General features: G+C 30.5%; 4 protein-coding genes across 8 annotated transcripts; 3 read left to right on the top strand and 1 right to left on the bottom strand.

Moving 5' to 3' along the window:
- Nucleotides 1–422: 422 nt before the first annotated feature.
- LOC130805962 (40S ribosomal protein S14-2) lies at nt 423–2,870 on the bottom strand. The gene is made up of 6 exons (XM_057670825.1): nt 2,712–2,870; nt 2,506–2,625; nt 2,372–2,417; nt 1,407–1,492; nt 1,192–1,321; nt 423–675 (listed from the first exon to the last, which is right to left on the bottom strand). The coding sequence occupies exons 1-6, from the start codon at nt 2,712–2,714 to the stop codon at nt 608–610; spliced, it is 453 nt and encodes a 150-aa protein (XP_057526808.1). The 5' UTR covers nt 2,715–2,870; the 3' UTR covers nt 423–607.
- A 6,598-nt stretch (nt 2,871–9,468) lies between these two features.
- On the top strand, nt 9,469–11,893 carry LOC130806712 (uncharacterized). The gene has a single exon (XM_057671900.1). It carries the CDS (start codon nt 9,632–9,634, stop codon nt 11,399–11,401), a length of 1,770 nt encoding a protein of 589 aa, XP_057527883.1. The 5' UTR covers nt 9,469–9,631; the 3' UTR covers nt 11,402–11,893.
- A 3,651-nt stretch (nt 11,894–15,544) lies between these two features.
- Nucleotides 15,545–20,879, top strand: LOC130806860 (shugoshin-1-like). Of its 4 annotated transcripts, none has more exons than XM_057672082.1 (11): nt 15,545–15,678; nt 16,067–16,202; nt 16,299–16,336; nt 16,558–16,666; nt 16,766–16,789; nt 17,725–17,793; nt 18,828–18,866; nt 19,058–19,096; nt 19,190–19,304; nt 19,396–19,453; nt 19,977–20,861. In XM_057672082.1, the coding sequence occupies exons 2-11, from the start codon at nt 16,071–16,073 to the stop codon at nt 20,242–20,244; spliced, it is 891 nt and encodes a 296-aa protein (XP_057528065.1). In that variant the 5' UTR covers nt 15,545–15,678; nt 16,067–16,070; the 3' UTR covers nt 20,245–20,861. The 4 variants fall into 4 exon arrangements, with proteins under 4 accessions (XP_057528065.1, XP_057528066.1, XP_057528067.1 ...); XM_057672083.1 differs by having other exon boundaries at nt 15,602–15,661; XM_057672084.1 differs by having other exon boundaries at nt 15,642–15,904; nt 19,977–20,879.
- A 1,326-nt stretch (nt 20,880–22,205) lies between these two features.
- Nucleotides 22,206–23,760, top strand: LOC130806848 (uncharacterized). 2 transcript variants are annotated; one of them, XM_057672069.1, is made up of 2 exons: nt 22,206–22,348; nt 22,745–23,760. In XM_057672069.1, the coding sequence occupies exon 2, from the start codon at nt 22,748–22,750 to the stop codon at nt 23,438–23,440; it is 693 nt and encodes a 230-aa protein (XP_057528052.1). In that variant the 5' UTR covers nt 22,206–22,348; nt 22,745–22,747; the 3' UTR covers nt 23,441–23,760. The 2 variants fall into 2 exon arrangements, with proteins under 2 accessions (XP_057528052.1, XP_057528051.1); XM_057672068.1 differs by having other exon boundaries at nt 22,206–22,353; nt 22,745–23,759.
- The last annotated feature ends 2,728 nt before the right edge of the window (nt 23,761–26,488 follow it).

Genomic DNA, 26,488 nt, shown 5'->3' with positions numbered 1-26,488 from the left:
AACTATAAAAGGAGCCGTATGAGCTTTCCACCCAACATCTTTCAACATTGCCATCAGTTCAGCACTGGGGGATTGAGGATTCTGGTTGCATCGATAGGTTCAAGACGATTTCCTCCAAATCTTTTCACCATTCATCTATACTATTGTCAATCACATCCTCTATCCAACCAACTTTGGGCTTCTTGGACGATGTCTTCTATTCATCATTTCACAATTTCACACATGTTTTGCTAAAATTTGTACTTCACATAATGAAACAGCTCTATATAAACATCAAAATTACTACCTTCAATTAGAAACAATCCTTAGGATTTAGTGCAGAAACAGAACACCAAATGAAAAGAGAATTAAAAATGCAAATGCAAACAAAATAATATTGACACACGTGATTATAACTGAAGACGTGAAACCTACAACAAAAGTGATCAGAAGACTTAAATATTTGTATTTCATCTCAAATAACATCAAAATTGCATCTTTCAAACAAACCTTCATAATTCATAAGGACAATTCAAAACTAAAAGTTCAAAATAGGGAAAGGCTTAAACAGCTACACTACCCAACACATTGAAATGCAACAATGTAGGCTATTTTCGAATAGGATGATTCACAGCCTCCTTCCTCTTCGTCCTCCCTTTCTGCGAGTACTGTCAGTTGGGATTGGGGTAACATCCTCTGCAAGCCAACAGAAACTACATAAGTACTTCACTATAGCCTTTAGAGTGAGACACCAATGTTTCCTCAAACATGAAAAGAGCATTGCATATCAAAGAAATTATGATTGGAAACAGCATGCATTTTCATGATAGCATGAAGTGTCACAGTAGTTTCAGTCTAATGTTAGGAATGAGGAGCTAAACATGAAGAGACACGAGCAAGAATAACACATAAGCAAGGTATAGTTGATCCAAAGAAGGTTAATCTTCCCAGAAACTTATGAAACAAATGGAAATCAAACAAATTAATGAAAACATCACACAATTGAGGAATTCCAGGTTTAGTTTATCAAAAGAAATATTCTAATGGAGAGATCAATAACCAATTTCTGCAAACAAAGGTAAAAAAAAAGGTACTGTTCTTGTTACAAGATATTCAATAGTTGAACAAAGAACTATATGTCTAGTGCCTTCCATGCAGAAGATTTGAAAATATAGGTATTTAACAGAAAGAAAAACAAGTAAAAGAGCATACCAATGCGACCAATTTTCATCCCAGAACGAGCAAGGGCTCTAAGTGCAGATTGCGCGCCTGGACCAGGGGTCTTGGTTTTGTTTCCACCAGTAGCACGGAGCTTAATGTGGAGAGCAGTAATACCAAGTTCCTGTACATTAAAAAAAATTCACGTAATTAACATGAAGGAAATTTTTTGCAACACGATAGATAATCTTGAATGAAAAGTAGGATACCTTGCATCGTTGTGAAACATCTTGAGCTGCAAGCATAGCAGCATAAGGAGAAGACTCATCCCTGTCAGCTTTCACCTTCATCCCACCTGAGCACACCAATATATGAAATTAAATGAATAAATCAGCACGATAAACTAAAAAGGGCATTAAAAGAAAACACATTACAGTTGATAACAAATCAGAAATAAAACATAATCAACAGTCAAAATTGATATAGGGCATAGGAAAAGAAGATGCAGGAAACAATTCGGACGTTCAGTTGAGCAAAGCAATAAATCACTAGTGCATTTCATCTTAATATAAAACAGCCACTGAAAACTACTTCTCAAATATTGATATCTGCCCAAACAAAACGCACATTTTACAACATTCTTTACAGGTAGAAACTTAACAATGCATGTAAGGCAAAAAACTAAACAATGATCATAGACAAATTCCATAATTTACAATCTCAAAAGAATATTAGAAACTTAACAATTTGTAACTTGGTTACATAAAATTAAGTAGAAAGGGGCGAAAATCAAACTCTAAGACAGAAAATATTACTTCGTAGCTTCCCTAAAAAGTTTGACACTCTTTTCATCCTTTTAATTTTTACTCTTTTTTCTTATGGGTTTGTATCCCTTCAACCTCCCAACATTTCCTAATTTTGCCATATCACATTCTTTCTCTCTTTTCATGTCATGGACATATTTGTTCCATCCACAAACAACCATTGATCAACAAGGCCAGGTTAAAGCGTTACACATAAAAGTTTTCATCTTCACAATAGAAGTATAAATTACGTATCCCAATACGATCAAACTGCCTTAAATTAGCTTGTCATTATAACGCATCATTACATCAAAATACTCAATTCAATTGTAAATATCACATACCACAATAACAAACAACATATACAAAAAATAATTAAAAAAAAAAAAGAAACAAAAGTTGAAAATATCAAAATAGCAACAAATCATTACCAGTAATACGAACAAGTGTTTCCCTTCCAGACAAATCAGTAACATGCTGCAAACAAATAAAATAAACCGGATCAAATTACAAGTCATGCAAAATCCAATCACAATTACAAAAAAAAATAATCAAAAAGACTTACAATGAAAGTATCATTGAAAGAAGCGAAAATGTGTGCAACACCAAAAACGTGTTCACCCTCCCTAACAGCAGGGCCTAGAGTGACGGTTTCTTCCTTCGGCTCTCTGGTCTTTCTCCTCGACTTCAATAAAGCACAATAATAAGGGTTTCACCATATCCAGATCTACAATCAAACAAATTAACATTGAACAAAGATAGAGAATTTACCATTTCTTATTGCAGGCGATAGATCGGAAGTAAAATCAAAATTAGGGTTTATGCAAAGAGCTGAGAACCGTAGAACATTGAAATAGGGAAGAACTTCTTGTTGTCTGCTTCATTTAAATAGCTAGGGTTTTATTAAGTTGGGTATTAGATAGGGCCATAAAAGGTATAAGTGGGTTCACATAAGTTAGTTTTATGATAATTTTCAGCTCAGCTCAGCCCAGCCCAGTCCGAAAAACCTAAATAGCCCAAAAAATAAATCCACATAGAATACAGAGCTCATCTTGTATGAGATCGTCTTATCATAAGACGGGCTCATATAATTAGCCTATTTTTTTAATAATTACTTTAAAATTGTAAGTAAACGTTTTAAGGTTATAAGTATTCACTTTAAGACTATAAAAAGTGATTATGTTAAAATATAAGTGATTATTTTAACGTTAAAAGTGATTACTTTAAGACATAAAGTGTATATTGGGCCAGCCCAATAGAGATGGTCTCACCGTGAGATCGTCTCATTTAAGAATTAGTGTAGAATACAAGATATCATGATAAAATAATCACAAATTTTTGTGAGAAACGGTCTATTTGAGAGATAATTTCTAATTGGACCAGCCCATTATATATTTTTTAAAATTTGTAAGCATTCATTAAGAATGATGTAAGTAGATATTTAAAATATTAAAAGTAAGCATTAAGAATAAGGTAAGTAAGCATTAAGGATAATATAAATAGACATTAAGAATATGGTACTCAAGTATTAATCTTTAATGGACTGGACTTGAGATATGTGTTTCAAAGAGATAGTCTCTCAAGAGACTAGCTGTAAAATAATACACAAATTTTTAATGAGACGATCTTATTATTTCTATTGGGATAGATTATGTATAAATAGTCTATTAAAATAATTATTTATAATGGTGAAATGATCTCATATAAGACGAGTTGAAAAAAATTGGGTCAGCCTAATGAAATGCTTCTTACAAATGAGTCAATCTCATCCAAGATTTTGTGAATATTGTATATATGATCATTAAGTAAGTCATTCGAAAATAAAAATGAAAATAATAATAATATAACCTCTCTTATTCATCATATGTATCACATTTTCTTTTCAGCTCATCTTGTATTACACCGCCTATGTAACACCCCTGAATTTCCGACCCTCTAAACGAAACCAAAACCGCAAGGGAACGGAGGAATTCGGGTGTCACATTAAAAATAAAATATAGAAAATAAAATAAAGAAAAGGAAAAGTAAAAAAAGGTAAAGTTTGATTGATTTAATTAAAGAGATTATAGAAAAACTTCCAAACAAAATTGTGCAGAAATTTCGACAGCATCTGCCCTGAAATTGGACACATCAAAAGAATTAAACAAGCAATAAAACATAATAAAGAAGACGCATCAACAACCTTGTAACAAAAAAATCACAATGGAATGATCATCGCCAAATTCTCTGTCGACATGCTAAGCATGGATTGTGGTTCCCATGTAACCACTTGGATTTTCAAAAAACATAACCAAACTTTACAAGCCATTCAAGCTAAAATAACAAAATATGAAAGGTCGTACGAAATAAACCTTTACAGCGGAACGAAGTACATCAAAAAGAGGGCATGTGCCTCAAGCCAAAAAACATAAAAAATTTAAATACAAAGAAACCACATGTAGCGTCAAAAACAAATATAACGTTGCAAGCTTCAAGGTTCTCACTCATTCCCCCGGTATGCAATGCAAGGAATCTCCAAAACTTGCAAGATCTATCTATGATACCCCTGCTGCTCAACGTAGGGTAATAGACCAACGTGCCATAGAAGGGCCATCAAAGACAAGCCATCAACAAAGAAACAAATAGTACACGTTAGTAACTAACATGTTATATATATAACCAACAATCAACTTCAACAAAACATGGTGAGGGAGACATTCCAATGTGTAAGTTTCAACTCCAACTACTACTTATTTCTATGTACTTCTCAATGCCTTCACAATTTTCTATCTCTTATTTGGTTTCATATATTCTCTTATGTGACAAGAGACCACCATATTGGAGTTTGCAAGACCCGCATGGTAACACCTTAGCCAAGGACGATGACGGCCATGCCGGCGCCCAATGTCAAGGTATGATCATACCCCCATACAGCGACCATATACAGATGATCCATACCTCCAGAAACTAAACAACTATGGTACCAATCCAGTGGAGTCACAATAAACAACCAACTTAATATCTCATCAATAAGGGACTCATTCCCATTCATAAAACATAATTCAAAGCTTATCAATAAGGAATCATTCCCATTTCATCTCATATAATCCAACATTCCACTCTCGCAACATTAAAACCCATTCTCTACCATCTCTTCAAACCGATCCACACTTGAAACACTAACATAATAATGTTTAATAGCAAATCATAGTTAACATAACTCATATAATATTGTTACGCAAAGAAAACATATTCAAAATGCATGTAAGAGTTAGCTACTGCGTGTACTTACCTGCAATTGCAGGATAACAAGTCGCAACAATCACTTCGAAAGAGGTTCTTACGGCCCTCTTATGAACCGGACACCTACACGTTTAAAGTAAGACTAGTATGTCTACTTGACTTCCTTTAGGAGCTACTTGCTCTACTAAGTACCCTACTTCTATCCTTACAAGCCACAACGCATATGAATATGCAATCTAATCATACACACAACATGTTTAGTCCCAAACGTTGCCATCAATCAATCTAATTATAATATTAGTTTCTATTAAATTCTAAAACAAGGCATATTCAAGGGGAAAAGATTTAATTCACACACTTTTGCAATAAAACAAGACTATGTTCGCTTAAATTGTATAACGTAATGTATTACACATGACTTCAATAATTTAACTCAAGGTGATAATGATTTTCAAGCATGTTTGTTACATTCTTCAAGGTTTGAAGTGACAAAGCAAGAGAACAAAGCATTTAGTAGCTTAGGCATCTTATAACCATAAAAAGAAATTAGTTTGGCGACGATTGAATACTAACCACATCAATTAAAGCTCAACTATGTTTCCACAATTACAATTACGACACTTAATCACCGCTAGCGACACATGATATAATAATTCTTTATTATTAATTTTAGACAATAATTCTTTATAAGTAATTTCATCGCTAATTCTTTATTAGTAATTTTATCACTAATTCTTTATTAGTAATTTTATCACTACCAAACCAACAATAATAATCACATTCACCACGATTAGCATAATTAATTTATATTTTTAACTAAAAAAAGTGACCAACAACTTTAACTATTTTTAATCATCAAGACCATCATTATTAATCAATAACAATACTTATCAAAGCTTCTATTTATTTGTCCCAACATTACAAAATCACCAAAATACATAAAAATAGTATATATGCTTCCTTTAATTTCATCCCCGACACAAACTCTGACTTATTTATTTTCAAATCTCACTTTTAACACTTACCCATTATAAATTCTATCAAGATATAAACTAATTTTAAACTAAGATTCATGAATATTACCTAAAACTTTAAAGATTAAAAGCACTAATTTAAAATAAGGATGAAAAAGCTCACAAAAATAGGGATGAATATACCTGGTGATGGCTTCTGGCGGCGACCTGCTTCTGGTGGCGCCGGTTTCTGGTGGCGGTAGCCACTAGTTGTGGTGGTGGTGGTTTGGTGTTGTGAGGGAGGGAGATGGAAGAAGGAGAAGAGCAAAGGAAGGTTATGGAAGATGAGAAAGAAAAAAAAAAGTTAGTGTTTACTTTTAAATTTAAAAACCCCACTCAAACCACTTATGTATGTTATCTGTAAGACCCAAAAATAATTCTAGCCCATAGTAACTTTGATTTATTTTAATAATAATATTAATAATTAAAATAATAATAATAATAATAATAATAATAATCATTGACTACTTAAATAAAAGAAATAAAAGAAATGTATGTATCTAAAGGCTAATTCAATTAGTCGATGATAAATATATTAAATCTTTTTTCTAAATTATTTTTAAAAATTTACATATTAATGTAATAAATTACGGGGTATTACAACCTGACCATAAGATAGACCCATATATTTAGCTCATTTCTCTAATCAATCATTTTAAATTATAAAAAATTATTCACACATCTTTAAATGATGTTATCTCAATTAAGTTGAGGCATATACATTTATTGTGCTAAGGTAATTATTTAAAATTTTAAAGTGATACAAATCTAATTATATGGGTCTATCTCTTTGTACATTTTTATCGTTCATGTTTCGTGTGGTTGTTATATAGATTAATATCATCATCATCACCATAACCAATGTAAACCGCTCATAAGAATTAGGATTAGAGTCTGAAAGGAAAGTAAGGCGGCGACCTATACTTATAAAGGAGGATACGACTAAAGAGTCCCCCAATTATTTTCAAATTTTTATAGTCATCATTTTAGTGTGTCCAAGCTAGTTTATTACTTATTATTTTCGTACTACGAAAATCTACGAATTCAATATGCGTATTGATTAGATCCACACGTTTCATTCATTTATTATTGCTAATACAAATTATTTGTTACATTTGCATTGTAAATAGTATTCATGAATTACTATTGTTTTAATGTCGCTTGTTGAGCATCTCTCTGCCACAATATCAGAGTACTTAGAATAGTTTATTTTTCATTCTTTTTAATGTGCACATGTTTTGCACGTGGCTTTTAAATGACCATTATTATTAATTGTTTGAGTCATTAGCATCCTTATGTATTTCCCCACCCCTCACGTCTATAAATAAAGGGTCTTAGCCTTGTAATAAACAACTTTGAAATTTCAGAAAAATCAAATTCATTGGATTTTATTTCTTTGTTTCTTCTTGAGTGTGTATGAACATTCAAAGATCTTGAGTAGTGCAAGATCATCACCTTTTGCAACTAAGAGTAGTCCTTTGTTGTAATTAGGGAATTGTTGGCCTTGGAGGATTAAAACTCCTAATCTTTCAATTCAAGAACTATCCGGTTACTTTTGTTCTGTTTGTGTGAAGACAAGTCACTGTTTGATTGTATTTGAGGATTGTTTGGCTAATACATTGCGTCGATTTGAATGTTGGTTTACATCTTTATATCACATTGATTCCTCCCCAAATTCAATCCAAGATCATTTGATTGGATCAAAGGTAAATTAATAAGTTAGCTGATCACTTATTTCATTTTCACCATAATTTGATAACTTCGCTTTTTGATTTTTTGCTTTTATATTTTTTTTTTAAAAAATTATGTGTTTATAATTTTTAAGTCTTAAATTTTATGGCTGCTTTTGTCGAATGATTCCTAAAATATACTCTCATATTCATTGATTTAGGGGCATTTCCCTTTTACACTAAAAATTAGGAGGGGTTGAAAACTACTTGAAAGTGAGTAGGAAACTTACTTTTTTTATAAAGGGCATTGATATTAATGTGTTGTTGTGGTAAGGATAAAAAGGTAAAAGAGAAAAACAAATATAGAAGTGAAACATAATCAATAAATTGACCCTGTAAGAAAAATATTCCTAAATAAATGAATATGAGGGAGTATTAAAATTTTATTTGTCCAACTTTTGCATGATAAAAAAAAATTATATAGAAATAAAATGGGAAGGATGTGAAGTGTGAACCTTAGCCCGTAGGTCAAGCACAAGTTTGACGAGGTAAGGCCGCCCGTGAGTAGTATAAGTTGCAAGTTGCAACATACCTTGCATTCATAATTAATCCTTTATCTTGTTTAGTTTTTATGAAGAATTATATATTTTAATGAAAGAAGAGAATATAACATATTTTTTAGGTCTTAATCATAAATTTAAGTTTTTCATTGAATTGTTCCTCAGTATGTATCTGAGCCAGCGTGACAAGAAGTTACAGGTTTAAATCTTAATCACCGCTCATTTAAGTTGAATATTTAACACTAGATATGAGTATAACTTTTGATTGAGGTCTCATAACATATTATATACTTTAACAAATAGTATAAAAAGATTTATATGTGTAGATGGAATAAAAAAAAAGGTGATGTGGTCCAATTCCAAATTGGGGTAATAAAAAATAGAAATTCTAAAGTGGGGTAATGAAAAATAGAAATAATGCAAATTGAAAAAGACAAAAGAGAGTAAATCATTAATTTTTGTGCTTGATGTAATTTGATAATGTGATCTTATAATGTGATCTTGTTTTACAATACATGGACTTGTGATAATGACACAAACTTAATGAGACATATTAACCAAATACACTTCTTTTTCATACCGAATTTACTAATTTGAAAATTATTTAATTATTTAAGAAGCATAAATTCTAAATGAAAAAATAAAATAAATTTAAGGGGCAAAAAGAGTATATTACATGTTAAATAATTTTATCATAACATTCATGAATCCATATTAATTTTTTGCACTAAATGTGATGCTAATGTGGACATCTTGTTTTGATGTGGTCTCTTTGAAAGACGGTCTTTGTAGCTATATTTCTATTATGACTTAAAAGCCAGCTTTTCAATTGACTTAAAAGGTATTTCTAAATACTTTTTTAACTGTTTAACCAACCAACAAGCCAAAAGTCAAAAATAACAAAAATAAAAAACCATAAATCAAACACAGTTACATATTTCCCAATTCTAGCCAAATTTAATCAATGATCATCCCTCTTAGGTATAAGTACATCAATCAATAGCAATGATACATAGTACATAGATCTATAAATACCACACTTTTCAGGTTTCCTTTTTGTCTTATTATTATTGTCTATCTTTATCCATTCATAATTCAGTCTTTGAAGTTGGCATCTCTTATATATTCTATTTTTCTCATTTCTTAAAACTCCCTTACTCCAACAAACTTATTACTATAAACAAACTACCCATTTTTTGGATCAACAATCCCACAAATCTTCAAAAATGACCAAATTTAAAACTGGAAAATCAATGAATTTTGCTGTTCAAGTAGTCACAGGAAGATGGTTCACAGTTTTTGCATCCTTTCTAATTATGGCAGGTGCAGGTGCTACTTACCTCTTTGGTAGATATTCAAAAGATATCAAATCTTCTTTAGGGTATGATCAATCAACTCTTAATCTTTTGGGTTTCTTTAAAGATTTGGGTGCAAATGTCGGTGTCTTTTCTGGGTTAATTGCAGAAATTATACCCACTTGGGCTGTTTTATTGATCGGTTCTGCCATGAATTTTTCTGGGTATTTCATGATTTGGCTTGCTGTTACTAATAAAATCCCTAAACCTAAAGTTTGGCAAATGTGTTTATACATTATGATAGGCGCAAATTCCCAGAATTTTGCTAATACTGGTGCTTTAGTTACTTGTGTTAAAAATTTCCCAGAAAGTAGGGGGATTATGCTGGGTTTATTGAAGGGATTTGTGGGTTTAAGTGGTGCAATAATGACCCAGATATATTTAGCTGTTTATGGTGATGATTCTAAATCTTTAATTCTGTTAATTGGATGGTTACCTGCTGCCATTTCTGTTGTTTTTGTGTATACTATTAGGACCCTAAAAGTTTATAGGAACCCTAATGAAATTAAGGTCTTTTACCATTTCTTGTATGTCTCAATTGGGTTAGCCTTATTTCTTATGGGTATGACTATTTTGCAGACTCTTCTAACTTTCAGTAGATTTGCTTATGCTGTTAGTGCTACCATTGTTTGTGTTATGCTGTTCTTGCCCTTGTTGATTGCTATTAAGGAAGAGTATTTGATTCTTAAATCTCGATCCGAAATCAAAACATTTGTTCACGATCATGATCATGATCAGGGTCATGATCATGATCACGCCCATTCTACTGGTGATGTAGCAAAATCAATAGAACATACATATCAAAAGGCATCCGATTCGATGGATATGACTAAAAAGGAAAGATCATGTTTTCTTACCATATGTAACAAGCCATCTAGAGGGGAAGATTATACTATATTACAAGCCCTTTTGAGTATTGATATGGGAATCTTATTCTTAGCTACATTATGTGGATTAGGATCAAGTTTAGCAGCTGTGGACAATTTAGGTCAAATTGGGGAATCATTAGGGTACCCTACAAAAACAATTAGTTCATTTGTGTCCTTAGTGAGTATATGGAACTATTTTGGGAGAGTTTTTTCAGGGTTTGTATCAGAAGCACTCTTAGCAAAATATAAGATCCCTAGACCCTTAATGATGACACTTGTCCTACTACTCGCGTGTGTCGGACACCTCATCATCGCTTTCCCATTACCGGGATCAGTCTACGTGGCATCGGTGATCATCGGGTTTTCGTTTGGAGCACAATTACCCTTACTATTTGCCATAATATCAGAGTTGTTTGGGCTCAAATACTACTCCACATTGTTCAATTGTGGGCAGTTGGCTAGCCCACTTGGGTCATATATCCTTAATGTTAAGGTCACTGGAATGTTATATGACAAAGAAGCCCTTAAGGAATTGGGTAAAAAGGGACTAAATAGATCTGATGTTAAGGAACTAACTTGTATTGGATCAAGCTGTTATAGACTGTCTTTTATAGTTTTGGCTTGTGCAACATTTTTTGGTGCAATTGTTAGTTTGGTTTTGGTTGTTAGAACTAGGGAATTTTATAGAGGAGATATATATAAGAAGTTTAGAGAACAAGCAGAAGCTGCAGAGAAAGCTGATTATAAAGAGAAAGCTCCTGTGCCTGTCTAGCCTTTTCTTCTCATGCCTAACACAACATATTGAAGTTATAAAGGTATGGTCTGCCGTCGTCTAATCTTCTTCAGATCATGATCACAGTTTTTATGAGCGGGATACACCGATTATGAATGATGATGATGTAATAGTTCAACTACATTATATAGTAGTTGATTGTGTCTAATTTATATAACAAGGTGTGTACTGCTTTCAAGCCCATCAAAAGGTGGTGACCGGAGGGATATACATCTTTGTCTTATTGATTTTGCTACTTTTATTTTATTGATTTATGAGCTTTCGAGTCATTATATATCCAAATGAATGTAATATTTCCTTCTATTCACTATTATTGTCTCATTTTCTTTTTAAATACTATATATCTTTAGTAATCTTACATATTTTTTATAAATTTTTTATAAAGGTATAGTATGTCGTCATCTAATTTATTGCTCAATTATACAACAAGATGTGTTATGCTTTCAAGCCTATTTTTTGGGTGTATAAGCTTTTGTGTCTAAAAGTATCCCAAATGAATGTAATATTTGACTCTTAGTTGATGAGAATACACAAGGTTGCATAATAGCGTCTCAATTCAAAAGCAACTTTTTTGAATTTGTTTGAAAATAAATTAAAATAGATCTAAAATAGAGACCTTGTTTAGTGCTAAAGGATATTATTTTTTCTTATAATTATTGAACCTTCACATAACCATTATTTTTGGCCTCATTTTTTATGGCGCAAGGGCTACAAGCCTACAAGTGGGAAAGGATATTTATTTGAGATTGTACTTTTCCGTTTAAAATTTATCTAATTTTTAAGTCAATTTTATTAAATTTCGCTCATTTCTATTCTTGATTATAACTTATATTTATTTTTTAATTTTTATTCATACTAACTTATTTTTTCATCTTATTCATATTTTTTTCCCACAATGCACAATATTAAATATTTTAGTGTCATTTTTCTTAATTTTCACACTAAATAATAACTATGGTAGAACAGATATAATATGTCCATAATTTGTTGACTTGAGAGTGTGTTTAAGTCAAAGATATCCTTATTAATGGTAGTAAGAAATTTGTGTGGTTGAAAAAAATTATGAGAATTATTGAAAATTCTAAGTCTTAAAAAAAAAAAAAGAGATACAATAAAAAGATTAATTTCATAAGTCATCGAAAATAATATGCTGCTCTCTTTGTTCCGTCAAAAATTTTCATTTGTCATTTTAGGTGTTTCCTTTATTGTTCTTATAAATAATCTTTCTATTTGTATATAAATTTTGGTCAAAAATAATCTCGTCCATTCTCATTTTAATAAATCTTCATATATCTGTCTTCAAATATTTTTCACTAACTTTATAACAAAAAATTTATTAGTTGTTGTCTCTTTATTATTTCTCCTAATTTTGTTTAATATATCTATACAAAAATATTAATTAATTTCATTTTTTCCTTCATCAAATTTATAATTCAATAAAATAATATATCTACATTTAAAATATAATTTTTAATAATAAACGGATGAGGTATTAAATGGTCTCCCATTACGGTGCCGAATGTCACGGACTCACGGCTGCACAGTTTGACTGGATTTGTATCATTGATTGACGACCTTTTTTACTTTTTTCTTTTTCAAGTTTTATAGCATGTTTTCTTTTCTTTTTTTTTTTTTTTTTATTGTACTGTATATACTCCATCAATGTGATCCTCATCCTCTAGACTTGCATCAAAGTGAACATGAGTAAGAAGAGTATTAGGACAGAATTGTAATGAAAACATAAATTTAATTGTCTAATTGATTAAATATAAATATAAACACTTCTACTATCCCGCGGAAGTCAGGGTCAAAATGGGGGTTTTTCTTTTTCCTGAAAGAAAAAAGAATACCTGCACCCGATAGGGTTTGAACACCAAACTTTCTACTCCATATATAGATGCACTATCCGTTGAGCCACAAGCAATATATATATATATATATATATGCATATATATATATATATATATATATATATATATATATATATATATATATATATATATGTATATATATATATATGTATATATGTATATATATATATGTGTATATATATATATATATGTATATATATATATATATGTATATATATATATATATGTATATATATATATATATGCATATATATATATATATATATATATATATATATATATATATATATGCATATATATATATATATATATATATATATATATATATATGCATATATATATATATATATATATATATATATATATATATATATATATATGCATATATATATATATATATATATATATATATATATATGAGAATAAAAATTTTGATACGGTTTTATTACAATAAGAAAATAATGCAAAATGAAAACAACAACAAAATAGAAACCAATGCAAATTGAGAGATGCTAAAGAAAAAATGACGGATTAAATATTTCAAATTTATGCTAAGCCCCTTTAAGTTAATATAAAAAATTTATTTGTTTTAAAAACCGTAAAAGTATAAAATATAATTATATAATTATGCACTAAACAATATATATCATAAGTAATTGCATAAAAACAATAGAAAATTTCAGCACATTAAAATAATACTCCCTCCATTTTCTAATGTTATTTCCGTTTAGAATATTCTATTTAGAGAGAGAAATTTGATTAAGATTTTTAACACATATATCGATGATAAAATATATCCATGTGAGATCTCGTTAGATTCGTCTTAATGTATAATTTTTTATTATATATTTTTTATAAATTTTAATGATGCGTTTTTAGAGATATTAAGGCTCAAAATTTATTTTAAAAACTGCGCAAAAAGTAAATGGGAAGAACATTTGGAAACGGAGGGAGTATACAAATAATTTAAATGTTCAATGTCTTTGTAAAACCTTGAAATAAGTGGAGCCTAAGAACAATTTTTTTGCTATAATAATAAACATATAACCTAGTTTATTTATTTATGTACTATAAACTTGTCAAACATAGGTGATAGAATTATCATTTGAAATTTATTTGGTTGATATCTTATCCTAATTATTTACTTAAATAATTAATGTGTAACCTATTTAATTTGTGTAGTTTTTTTGAATATAGCAATGTAATTAATATATACAATTATCTATGAAAAACTATTTCAAAATTATTTTATTTTTTTAATTTATTACAAAATTATTTTTATGAAATTAAATTTTTTACATGAATAATTAACATGTTATCCAATAATTATCCATTGTAATTAAAAGACATTATATATTTTAATTGATTGTATAAGGTAAAATATCAGAGGCGTTCAATGGGCCGGGGAGAGTCAAAGTCCGTTTAAATACGACCCACTTTGACCCGTTTTTTAAAAGTTCATAAAATAGTTTTTTTTATTATACTTTATGACCTGTTGGGTCAATTCAACTATGAATATAACAATATCATATAAAAATATAAAAAAAAGTAGTAAAATATTTTCTACAACCAATTTCTATAATTATCTGGCCCGCCCCGACCCGCCCCTTCCACAATGGTCCGTTAATGACCCGTTAAAATGGAACCCGGCCCTTGACCCATTGGGTCAACCCGTCCCATTGAACACCTCTATAAAATATTAGTAATAAGGTGTAGTTTTAAAATCTTTTATAACCAATCAATTAAACAAATTAATCAAAAAGATATTACATGAATGCTAAAACTATTTGTCTAATAGAACATGAAAAGAGGGAAATTTTTTTATCGTGAAGTCGACATGAAAGGAGAGTGTATTGTATAGGTAATAGATAGTGATAGATAGATAAATAGATAGATACATAATATGATGAACGTGTGCAGATCTTTTATTGCTTTAGACGGCATCATTATAAGATTATCTTATTGAATTGATCTATATATATTTAGTGTGTTAAAGTGATCTTTTATAGTTTTAAAATAATCAATTAGACAGATACATTAATTATATGAGTCCGTTTTATAATGAGATGGTCTCATACAAGACGAGCCAAACATCTTTTACATTATTCAAACTCAAACTCAAAACGTCTTAATCTCAAAACATCATGCTCATATCTTCAAATTTAAGATGGCTTCAGAGCAAATACAATAAAATCTTAGACCCATAACCATCAGTGATCCCGAGTTCGATTGTGATGAAGTGATCCCATTCCCTCCTCACGATCAACCGTGTTATATTAAATAAAGTATACTTTTTTTTATCTCCCTATACAAATACGACTATACAAATTCAAAAAAGATTCCAGAGCGCAGAAATTTGAAAATTGAGGTTCGGATACCTTTTAGGTTCGGATCGCCGTTATAATTCTTCATTAGCTTCTCCTTTGAATCTCAAACTTTATTCTTATCCTTCCCTGATTATACTCATTTTTCCAGACAATAAAAATTCCCTTTCTTGTGTTTAATTTTGTCCATTCTCACTAAATCAATCAACTCCTAATTCGCGTTTCTTTAATTTGAATTCCAGATTCTTAGTATTTCATTTAATCTGTACTCTTTACACTTTAATCGGGTATTTTTTTTTATAAATTTCTTACATTATCCCCTTTTTTTCAAAACCCTAATTTTATTTGTTGTTTTAAATTTAAAACTAATTCGATTGTTTTTTTGGGTTTAATTTCAAATTGTTTATGATGAAGTGTGAGAAAATGATTAAGGGTTCATCATTTGGCAGTAAGATGAGGAAGAGATTGTCTGACATTACTAATTTGCATTCTTCGCAACACAAATCTCCGTTCAAGAAGCGCGAGAATTTACTACCTGCTGTTGAAGATGTTGCATCCAAATCTTACATTGATAATCTTGTTCAGGTAATTATTATGTTTTTCGTCGGCTAATTTTGCGAATCTGTTACCTTATTTTTGAATATAAGTTTATAATTTTATGTTTTCGGATTTGTGGTTCAGGAAAATGCTGTAATGATGAAACTTATTGAAGAGAAAGAGTATCCTTTGATGTAATTTTGAGGTTTGTTCGGTGTTACAATTCGTTAATCCGATCGTAAATATAAAAAGCGAATTTATGGTTGATTTTAGGGTTAATTTGGACCAGTTTAAGTAATCACAAATACACAAATTCAATTAGTTTGTAAATTATGTCAAATTGGTTCCGTCTGAATTAATACGATACTTGTTAAGAATTTTTTCCTTGATAAATGGTGTAAAGCAAAATAATTGAATCCAATGGAGTAAAAATGCAAGAACTGACAGTGAATCTTCAGAAAACACAGCTGCAGAATTGGCACCTTGCTCAAAGTAATTCCCATATGTCAGCGGTTCGTACCACCTTTTGGTCATATATTTGTTGTAGAAATATGTGTTTTTAGCTCAAGGTTCTGCTCAAGTATTGATTTTTATTTTGGTAATATGTGCAGGAGCTTAACAGAGCCAAAGATAGGGTAAGTAAGAACATTTTACTGTCTTGTTTTCTTGTTCAACAATACTCACTTTGAGGATAATGATCTCCACTAAAATATCATTAGAGATAATTTTCTATTATTAACATTGATATATTCCATAATTATTGATTATGTAAATATTTAGTGTCTCTTATTATTATAGATAGGATAATATTAATTCTCTTGTTATTTTGATGTATTTTTATATTTATACCTTTGTACTATAGATATGATGTATATAAGTAATACAATTAAGCTTTCCAACCGTTCTACTCTCTTAACTCTAAAATGGTAACATGAGCTGTGATCTATTTTATTCCTTGCTTCCGCTCTCCATGGGTACACCATCAAAACTTTGTCAATCTCGACAAATGATGGTATCCATAAATTTTTCAACCCCATTTTTCTTCTTCATTCTAATCAATGGAACCCTTTATACTCAAATCATTGTTTTCAAGGATAACTTCAATCTCCAAAACTTGGATTCTACTCATTTTCCTTTTGTAGTTCATCTGCATAAATTCTCAACTTATCATTTTCTCTTAATTATGGCAGTGAAGAACTCCTAATCACTGTGATTGTCTGACTCAAAACATAATTTCTTCTCAAACGAAAAAACTTATTAAAACAAAAAATCACAAAACTCTCCCAAACCCAACTCCAAAACCTTTTTTCAACCTATTTTCCTCTTTGTTCTCAACTTTCTTCTACTACTACTCTTAAAGCAAAATCTCATAAAGTTGAAAATTCACACCTAACTTCAAAGCTCCTTTACTTTTCTAATAATAAAGAGATTGTCTTCAATTGATCTATGATAGAAACATCATTTGCTATTTCACCAAAATATAATCATTTCTAAAATCGAATAATTAAATCTTGTTTTTTTGATGGAGATAATGTTTTGTACGACTTAATCATGCTGATTGGTATTGCAGTTGAGACTCTACGAACACGAACTTGTTTGCAAGGATGCCGTGATTAAAGCAACTACACTTAAGCTAAAGGTGTGTCATATTGTTGTTTTAACTCTATGGTTTGCTTTATATGTTTTTAATATAAATGTTGTGAATTGGAGGGCACACAAGCAAGAGCAATGATTGGTGAACTTAATGAACAAAAGCAATGGCCATGGTGTCTTGAACATACATCACAATGGAGAAGTAGGAAGGAAGACGAGTAATTTTTGGTATCTTAGGATACCACTTCAACCATCAGTAGCATTTCTAAATAATATTCAGAATAACAAACAAATATAACACAAAGAAACTCATGATGTGTTTTGTCACTCAATCTTAAACGCTTTCAATGGAGTTTGCTCACATACATGGAGTACAAGCACTCTCTAGCTCTCTTGTGTTTGCACTGCTTCACATGTGTTTGGGCAGTCAATGATAGCTTCAACAAGCTCTCAACATGACTACATGAGCTAACGTCACCCAAAAAAATGGAGAAGCTTCAACAAACTTCTCCGAGCTAGCTAACCTTGTCCGAGAACCTTGTTAACTTGTTTGAGCAAGGCCAAGCAAGACACCAATGGAAGCTCCTCTTCCTCGTTCCAACGACATATGGAACACCCTAAATTTTGTCACTGCACTAGTTGCTCTCCCACGCATGTGCTCCCTCTTAGCGATTGCCTTGGACCTCTTCAAATGCTCGCCAGGACATTAATTTACCCGGCCGAATAAACCTTCACAGCCTCTTCTCATGGCTTTGTTTGCCCAAATGTGCTCCCATGCACCTCCCCGTTACATCTTTTGCAAAACCCCTTGGCTTTGGATAATCTTCGCACCTTGAATAACAAAAGGCACAACTACTCTCTTCATAGAAGTGAAATCCTTCATTTTAGTAATAATTGTTGAAAACGCACAGTTGGGATTTTAAGGATTTGGTTCCACTGTTGTGATTAAAATGCAGTGATAAGATAAATGACTGAGGTTTTTGATTAGAATATATAGTTGATGATGATTAACTTTGAAATGCTTCTTAAACATATAAATGGCTTGTGTCTTATTTTTTCCTGATTAATTTATAATTTCAGGAGAAAGCAAAGCTGCATAGTGAAACAAATACCTTACAGGTAAATTGGCAATATACTTGTGTGCAATTGTTGCCACATTTTGCTGTGTTTGTTCGTTATCCATTAAAATGCAGTGAGAAGATAAATGTCTGAAGTTAGAATATATGGTTGATTAAGATGAAGTTCGACATGTTTTTTAAACATAAAAATGGCTTGTGTGTTATTTTTTCCTGATTAATTTATAATTTCAGGAGAAAGCAAAGATGCATGGTGAAATAAATAGCTTACAGGTAATTCGCAAATTGGCAATATACTTGTGTGCAATTGTTGCCACATCTTGCTGTGTTTGTTTGTTTATCCATTGATACTGATTCTTTTTGAAGGAAGGAGAGACTACATCAAAAGTAGCAGCTGTGGAACAACCCATGGGAGACGACAATGACAACAACAAGAACAGAGTATCCAAACCAAAAAGAAGACTTCCTACAAGAAGTCGATGTAATTTCACTTCATTAAATTTTATAGTCTTATGAACTGGGAAGGTACATCATTTCCTGTTTGTTAAAGAACTCGTATCTTATATTTGCAGCTATGGGACCCACTAGATCTCAGCAAATTGTTGACAAGGAGACAGCGGAGAACAAAAGGTCAGTCAGATGCTTGTACAAGTGTATAGCAGTGCTTCTTCATTGTTTAGATTCCATTTCATACGAAACACGAGTATGTAAAGAATGAATGTTTTTTTATTGGGGGGTTATGTATGCTGCACAGAGAAATATTGCACCAGTCTAAGATGCCTTCTCATATTCTTAACATGTCATGGTTATTCAGGATTCAATACCTTTGAAACATCTCTAGAGGAAGTAGTTTATATGTTTCAATCGAATATGCTGCAGAGAGACCTTAGTTTCTTTCACAATATTGCATCGCTTTAAGCCGCCTTCTCATGTTCTGAACATGTCATGGTTATTCAGGACCCAATACTTTTGAAACATTAGTTCTTGATGATATATAGGAAGTTATATATATGTTTCAATCAAAAACTGTGTTCATTTTACTTGCACCCTTGTTATGTTAATATGTATCATGTTATGAAATGAAATGTATGTAGCAATCTGAATCTGATCCCGAGATCTGAAGATTTTTATAATGTATATACCATGTCTTTAGGCGCTGTTTGAGAAGGCAATCAGGTAGGCTAGCGTCACCGAAGGAAGGAGAAGACTTCTTTGAGCTTGATGTGTCAGACAACCATGTCAACCAGGCCTCAAATATTTCACACCGTAAGTCAACAGGTTCCCAGGATCTTCTTTCAGAGGCATCAAAATCCGGAGACTCTCAAAGATTATCGATTGGAAGGCCACAACGTAGGGCTGCAGTGAAAGTTCAATCTTACAAGGATCCTCCATTGAACAGCAAAATGAGGAGGCCCGCATAAACAGCAGCAGTCCTGCATCTCTGCCCTCGAGGAAAATCAATCCGATGCCCTTGATTTGCAATTACGCCATTTTGTCGATTCACGGTACATCTTTCTTGTACCTCTGTTAAGTAAAATAGTTAGTGACTGAAAATTGTAGTTAAGGATATCTTTATAAGATGATATTGTATCAACTAGGTACATTTAGGTCTCTGGGTCATGCACTTCCAGTATCTTACTTCCCCATGCAGGATTTATGGTTTCACGCTTATATCAGCATCAACTACTATGTTTATTGTTGTAAAGGAGTTATGATTTTTAGATTTTTCATCATCCTAAACGTAACGCACCAAGAGGCCGGTCTTTTTTCGATGATTTGGTTTTTGGCTTTATAGACATGAATAGAGGAACAAGAGTTTCGTTTTTCTAGTAGTCGACACAGATTGTTGTTCTGACTTTCGGTTTGTGGGTTATGTTGCTAAGCTAGAGTTACACAACAAAGTTTTGAAGAAAGATACTAGAATTAACCATGTTGTGCTTGGGTGGTCATAAAGTATAAATGCTGAAATTCCTTCTCGTTAGTTTTGTTGTTTATATAATGTGTTGGTTCTCTACTCCTATTGTATGTAAGCTTATCTATGCTAATAGTATGTTCGTTTTCTTTTACTTGAAACACTTTACTTTTAACACTATACAAATTTTGGTTTGATCACTTGTGGTAAATTATCTATCCAAAATTAGTAAATTATCTGCTTTAGTAATTGTGGTTGGATTCGTACTAATATATAGTTTCAATAAATTAACTTTGTATTATTTTTAATTATGTATAATTAGAGATATTATCTAGTAATAGATAGTATTGACATGTAAGAGCCTACACTAGGACGCTAGAAGTGAAAGAACTCCCTTCTAGTGTATCTTGATATTATTGATGAATTTGCCGATAAAGTTTACAATTTGTTAAGGAGAAAATACTATTAGAGTAGTTGTTTATAATGAATTAATGATTACAACTATAAATCAAAATTTTTTTTATACGTAAACTTTTCAGTGAAAGGTAAATATAAGAGATATGTAACCCTATCAAAAAAAATTTGTTTTACGGAGTTCAAACTTATAAATTGTGGGATTAAAAATGAAACAACTATATTATCAATTTACCGCCAAGCTACGTATCTGTTCTCTGATTAAATCTATATCAAAATGAAAGGATCAACATTATCACCATGATAGATATACCATATTGGATACTAAATACAATAATATCCACATAAACAGACATTTATATAAATTTTATAATCGCTATATATGATTAATAAAAGATTAATATAATTTTTTTAGGTAAATATAAATATGTAACTAAAGTTTGCTATATCTATCTGTCTATTTCGTCATCCCTACAAGCCGAAGCTATAGTGCAAGACACACTAGAATGATGCATAAACCAGGCCGCTTGTAGCGCTGAGTGTTTGATTGACACAAACGCGTAATGGTTAATGCGTACAGCTTGAGTCTTTATTTCCCTAAACATACGACTTAATGACTTAAACCCTTCCTTTTTCCAAGCCACTTTTGGCTTCTTTTGCTTTTGTCTAAACCAACTCCTTTGTATTCAAATTCATTTTTCTTCCCCACTTTATACTGTACAAAATATTCAATTTCTCAAATCAAATCGTCTCACAGTGATTATCTCTGTAAGGTTGATCTAATACACTTTTAGTCTTAAATTGATCACTTATAATTTTAAATTGACAAATTATAACCTTAAAATAATCACTTTTTATAGAATTAAAGTACTTACTTATAACCTTAAATTGATCACTTACAATCTTAAAGTGATCAATTAGAGAAAATAAACTAATTATATAAGCCCGTTTTATGATTAGACGGTCTCATACAAAACAAGATTCCGGAAAATTTAATAACAATATGCACCCATTTTCTACTCTAAATAGTACATAAAAGTCACCCTTATAAGAATTGGGTTTTAGTTTTACAAATAAATACCCACTTATTAATATTATCCCCACTTCATTCTCTTCTATTAAACCAACCTCTCTTAACATGTGTGCTTTTATGGAGACTCATAGAAGCCCTCTTCTTGGCTGGCCTTACTACTACCAAGGCAAGGTAACAACTACTTATTTTTATTGTTGTTCAACCGTTTCAGCTAAACATGTACTAATTTTTTAAAATATTTTCTATGAATTCTGTCTCACTAAATTTGATCCATTCTACTATTTTTTTTCACAATCCTTAAAAACCAAAGTAGTTAACTTAATCTAAAATTAGTGAGTAAAACTTTTATTTTATCACTAAGAATTGCATTTATCTAATCTTTTAAATCTTTAATCATTTAATGACATTAGAGTAATAATATATTGTTCTATTAATACTTAATTACTTCTCATATGAAAATGTGGGATAGAACGGCCATTAATTACTAATTTAACCTTTTTATTGAGTTGATTTCTTAACGATTTGATTAAAAAATTAATTAGGTAATTATTAATTTATGCAGAACATGGAAGAATTGAAGCATTCATTAGTATGCACAACATTAGAGCTAGAAACAACAAGATTAACAGCCCAAGAAGAGATCAGAAAGAGGGAAGAACAACTAAATCATCTTCAAGAATTACTAAATAAAGCAATTTCAGAAAGAGATTTAGCAGAACAAAACTACAAAACCCTATTTTTAGAAAAACTTATTCTTCAACAACAAATCAAACAAAACCCTAATTTAAATTCAGGATCATCTTCATCCATTGAAGATGAACAACAACCCATTACACAATTACTTCATACAAGTAATTTATCATCATCAGATACTGAAGAAAGCATGATTTCATCCCCAACATCCCGGCCACAACCGCAACCGCAACCGCAACCATCAATAGCCTTGTCTGAAAGGGCTATTAAGCTACTTTCCGGCAAGAAGCCATTACCGGAAAAGGGTAATTTCTTACAAGCTGTGATAAAAGCGGGCCCACTTTTACAAACTTTGCTCTTAGCTGGGCCCCTTCCAGAATGGAGACATCCTCCTCCCCCATTGGAGAGCTTTGAGATTCCTCCAGTTGGGATTGATCAGGATGAGATGGTGATTAATGGGTCTAATTTTTGTGGGATTTTGAATAGGAAAAGAGGGTTTTCTTGTGATGTTTCTGATGGGTGTTATAATGAGGGTAATAAGTACCAAAGGGTACTTCTTCATTGATCATAATTTTTCCTAATTGTAATTTACTCTAAGATAGTGTTTTTTTAATCGGGTAAGATCGGAGAATCTTCTATATACGAGAGGAAAGGTGAATCGAAGGTGAAAATTGAATCTTTTACGAGGGTAAAGCGGAAAACTTTTAACCATTAGGCAAATTTATAATTTTATTATAATTTCCTAGTAGTTTATAACTAGTCCAATTATGCTCCCTTTTATTCATTTTTATTGTTCCATTTAATTTTTTTATGCTATTCACTTTTAATTTGTATTTTATTTTTAATATATAAGTTAAAATATAACCAAGTAGAATTTTGTTTGATTCGTTTCTAGTAAAATTTATTAAAATTAACATTTTATAATTTTTAATTAAATACAATTTGAGATATTTATGATTGAATATATACAAGGGAAATTTGCAAAGAAACACCTTTTAAAATCCCTTTTTTGTAAAGAAACACCTTTTATAATTTTTTTTGTAAAAAAACACCTTTTAAGAGACTTTTTATTAAAAAAACACCTTAAATCAGTTTCCGGTGACTCTTGTCAACTTTCCGGCGTTGACTATGCCATTTGTCAACTTTCTAGCGTTGACTTTTGAGCTCAAATGGCATAGTCAACGCCGGAAAGTTGACAAAAGTCACCTGAAACTGATTTAAGGTGTTTTTTTTAATAAAAAGTCTCTTAAAAGGTGTTTTTTTACAAAATAAATATAAAAGGTGTTTCTTTACAAAAAAAAGGGTTTTAAAAGATATGTCTTTGCAAATTTTCCTATATACAATAACAAATGTGTAAAAAACTAAATGGGATAATAATTGTAAATAGGAGGGAGGAGTATTTAAGAACTCAATGAGTAGAAATGTAGAATATGATGCTGCCAAGATCTATGTTCTTTAGGAGGGAATTCTTATTGGAAGAAGCAAGTACCCAATAAAAAAGGCTTTAATGATGTAGACGCTGATATTAATATTTGTAATTTTAAAAAAAAAGTTGTAATTTATAAAAGAACTAAACTTTAAATTTGTACTTTACAAATATTCTTATAATATTTTAATGGTTTCAACTCTTATCGTACTCAAATATGACTTTAACTTTTTATCAATTATAACTCTCGTTTAGATCTTTTCTCTTTACATACTTTATGCTACTTTAACTTTTTACTGATTATAACTCCGACCCATTATATTATTTTACGAATAATTATATTTTAGATCAAAGTCCGAACCAATTGCAAGTGGTTTAGGGTTGCAAACTCTAGACCGTTCAAATATAGTAGGCATTAGTAGCTAGAGGTCTTTATTTGGGTTATCGGATCGATTTTTGATCAAGTATTTCGGGTCGATTTATTTAAAACGGATCTTGTGTCCATTTCGCGTTGATTTTAATTACATAATTATAAATACATTTTTGATGTATCAAATCAGATTAGATTACGAAGTTGGGTAAAAGTCAAATCATCGATTCTATTTTTAACCCTTCTAATTTAATTTATTATTAGTAGCTTACAAATTTATATAAATTAAGAAAGTCAAATTGTAATATTTAAAGAAGCTAAAGTAGTTATAATGTGCTTTCTATTAATTTTTTATTGCCAATTATTGATGATGGAAGAAATGCTTTACATGTCACTCCTATTTTGCTGTATTATTTTCAACATTTATATACAAAAAGGAAGACTTTTGAATTAAAAAGGAAAACAAAATGCAATATGTGCAAAGACAAGTCTTGGAGGGAGGTAGAGTCAAAGATATCATAAATGGCTAATTTTTTAGCGTAAAATTAATTTGATAGCTAAATTTTATTCTATGCTTATTTTAATACTTCTCTGGAATTTGCTATTAATAATAAAATGTTTTTATAAAATGTAAAGCCGAAACAACTACTAGGATAAAAGTTGATTACAATTCATCCTTAAAAATCAAATGAAAATATATTATACAGAGTATTTTTGTCCTATAAATTATGTTAACTCTATATTTAAGTCATAATACTCACTTGTCTCTGTATTTAGACTCAAATATTCTTATATCGTAACTATTTTGACCCTTTACTTATTAGCAATTAATGTTCATATAATAATATTTTGCCCATCCTTACTTGAATTATTCTTAATTTTTCCTATGATAATATGTTAAATGTTATTATCAATAACAATTTTATGAAATAAAAGATTAATAATAAAAAGCAAAGAATTTCGAATAATTTAGTTACAAAGTTTTTTTTTTTTTTTTATGTTGGAACCAACAATTATATATGTGAAGTATCATTGAGGCACTAATATGTGTTATATAATAGGAGTATATAAGACTTGTCAAAATGGATTTGAGTGCGCGAATTCAGAATGAGTCCAAGATCTATTGTCATCCTCAGTCATATCAATACTTTTGAAGTATTGTATTTTTTTATATATTTTTGAAATGAGAAAAGAAATCTACTCATATGATTGAAATTTGATGGTATATTTTAGGTGTGGAATAGAAATGTGAGAATGGAAAGATTTGTTTGGGTTGGATGTTGGCTACCAACTAGAGAGGCTACGGGTGAACTTGTCGGGTGGGTGGGTTCCACGGATCATCACCCATATCTAGAGCCCATCTCATCACTATCACGCAAATATTTCATTCAATTTTTTTTTAAAAAAATCTTTTAATTATGAATACTTATTGGTGTTTGGTTTGGCCAAAAACTATTTTATAATAGAAATATAAACGATAAATAGGCTTTTTATTTTATTCAGCAGTAAATTCTAAGTAAAATAACTATGTTGGGGGACTAAATAGTGAAGAAAATTATATTTTCCTTGTAAATTTGTATGAAAATGTTTTCATCTTATTTTTTAATTTTAAAACTCATTGTTAAACCAAACAACACAAAAAAAGAAAAAATATTTTTTAGCAAAAACATTTTTGATAAAATCACATATTCCCAAATCTCAAACTGCATGAAAAAAGTCATTTTTTTCATACAATTGTTATAACACGACTGCATAATGTTTTAAATTTAATATTTCTTAATCTCTCTATCTCAGAGCAAATATTTTATTTTTGTATT

The sequence above is a fragment of the Amaranthus tricolor genome, chromosome 2 (assembly GCF_026212465.1).
Source record: "Amaranthus tricolor cultivar Red isolate AtriRed21 chromosome 2, ASM2621246v1, whole genome shotgun sequence".
NCBI classification, from domain to species: Eukaryota; Viridiplantae; Streptophyta; class Magnoliopsida; order Caryophyllales; family Amaranthaceae; genus Amaranthus; species Amaranthus tricolor.
This window is presented reverse-complemented; position numbering and strand designations above follow the sequence as displayed.

Coding starts and splice junctions, on each gene's coding strand:
- LOC130805962 (XM_057670825.1), bottom strand. Junction 2,418..2,505: donor CTTTCAATGATACTTTCATT/GTAAGTCTTTTT, acceptor ATTTGTTTGCAG/CATGTTACTGATTTGTCTGG. Junction 1,493..2,371: donor AACACTTGTTCGTATTACTG/GTAATGATTTGT, acceptor TGGTGTGCTCAG/GTGGGATGAAGGTGAAAGCT.
- LOC130806712 (XM_057671900.1), top strand. CDS start 9,632: ATGACCAAATTTAAAACTGGAAAATCAATGAATTTTGCTGTTCAAGTA.
- LOC130806860 (XM_057672081.1), top strand. CDS start 16,041: ATGATTAAGGGTTCATCATTTGGCAGTAAGATGAGGAAGAGATTGTCT. Junction 16,790..17,724: donor TTAACAGAGCCAAAGATAGG/GTAAGTAAGAAC, acceptor TTGGTATTGCAG/TTGAGACTCTACGAACACGA. Junction 19,305..19,395: donor ACTTCCTACAAGAAGTCGAT/GTAATTTCACTT, acceptor TTATATTTGCAG/CTATGGGACCCACTAGATCT.
- LOC130806848 (XM_057672068.1), top strand. CDS start 22,288: ATGTGTGCTTTTATGGAGACTCATAGAAGCCCTCTTCTTGGCTGGCCT. Junction 22,354..22,744: donor CTTACTACTACCAAGGCAAG/GTAACAACTACT, acceptor TAATTTATGCAG/AACATGGAAGAATTGAAGCA.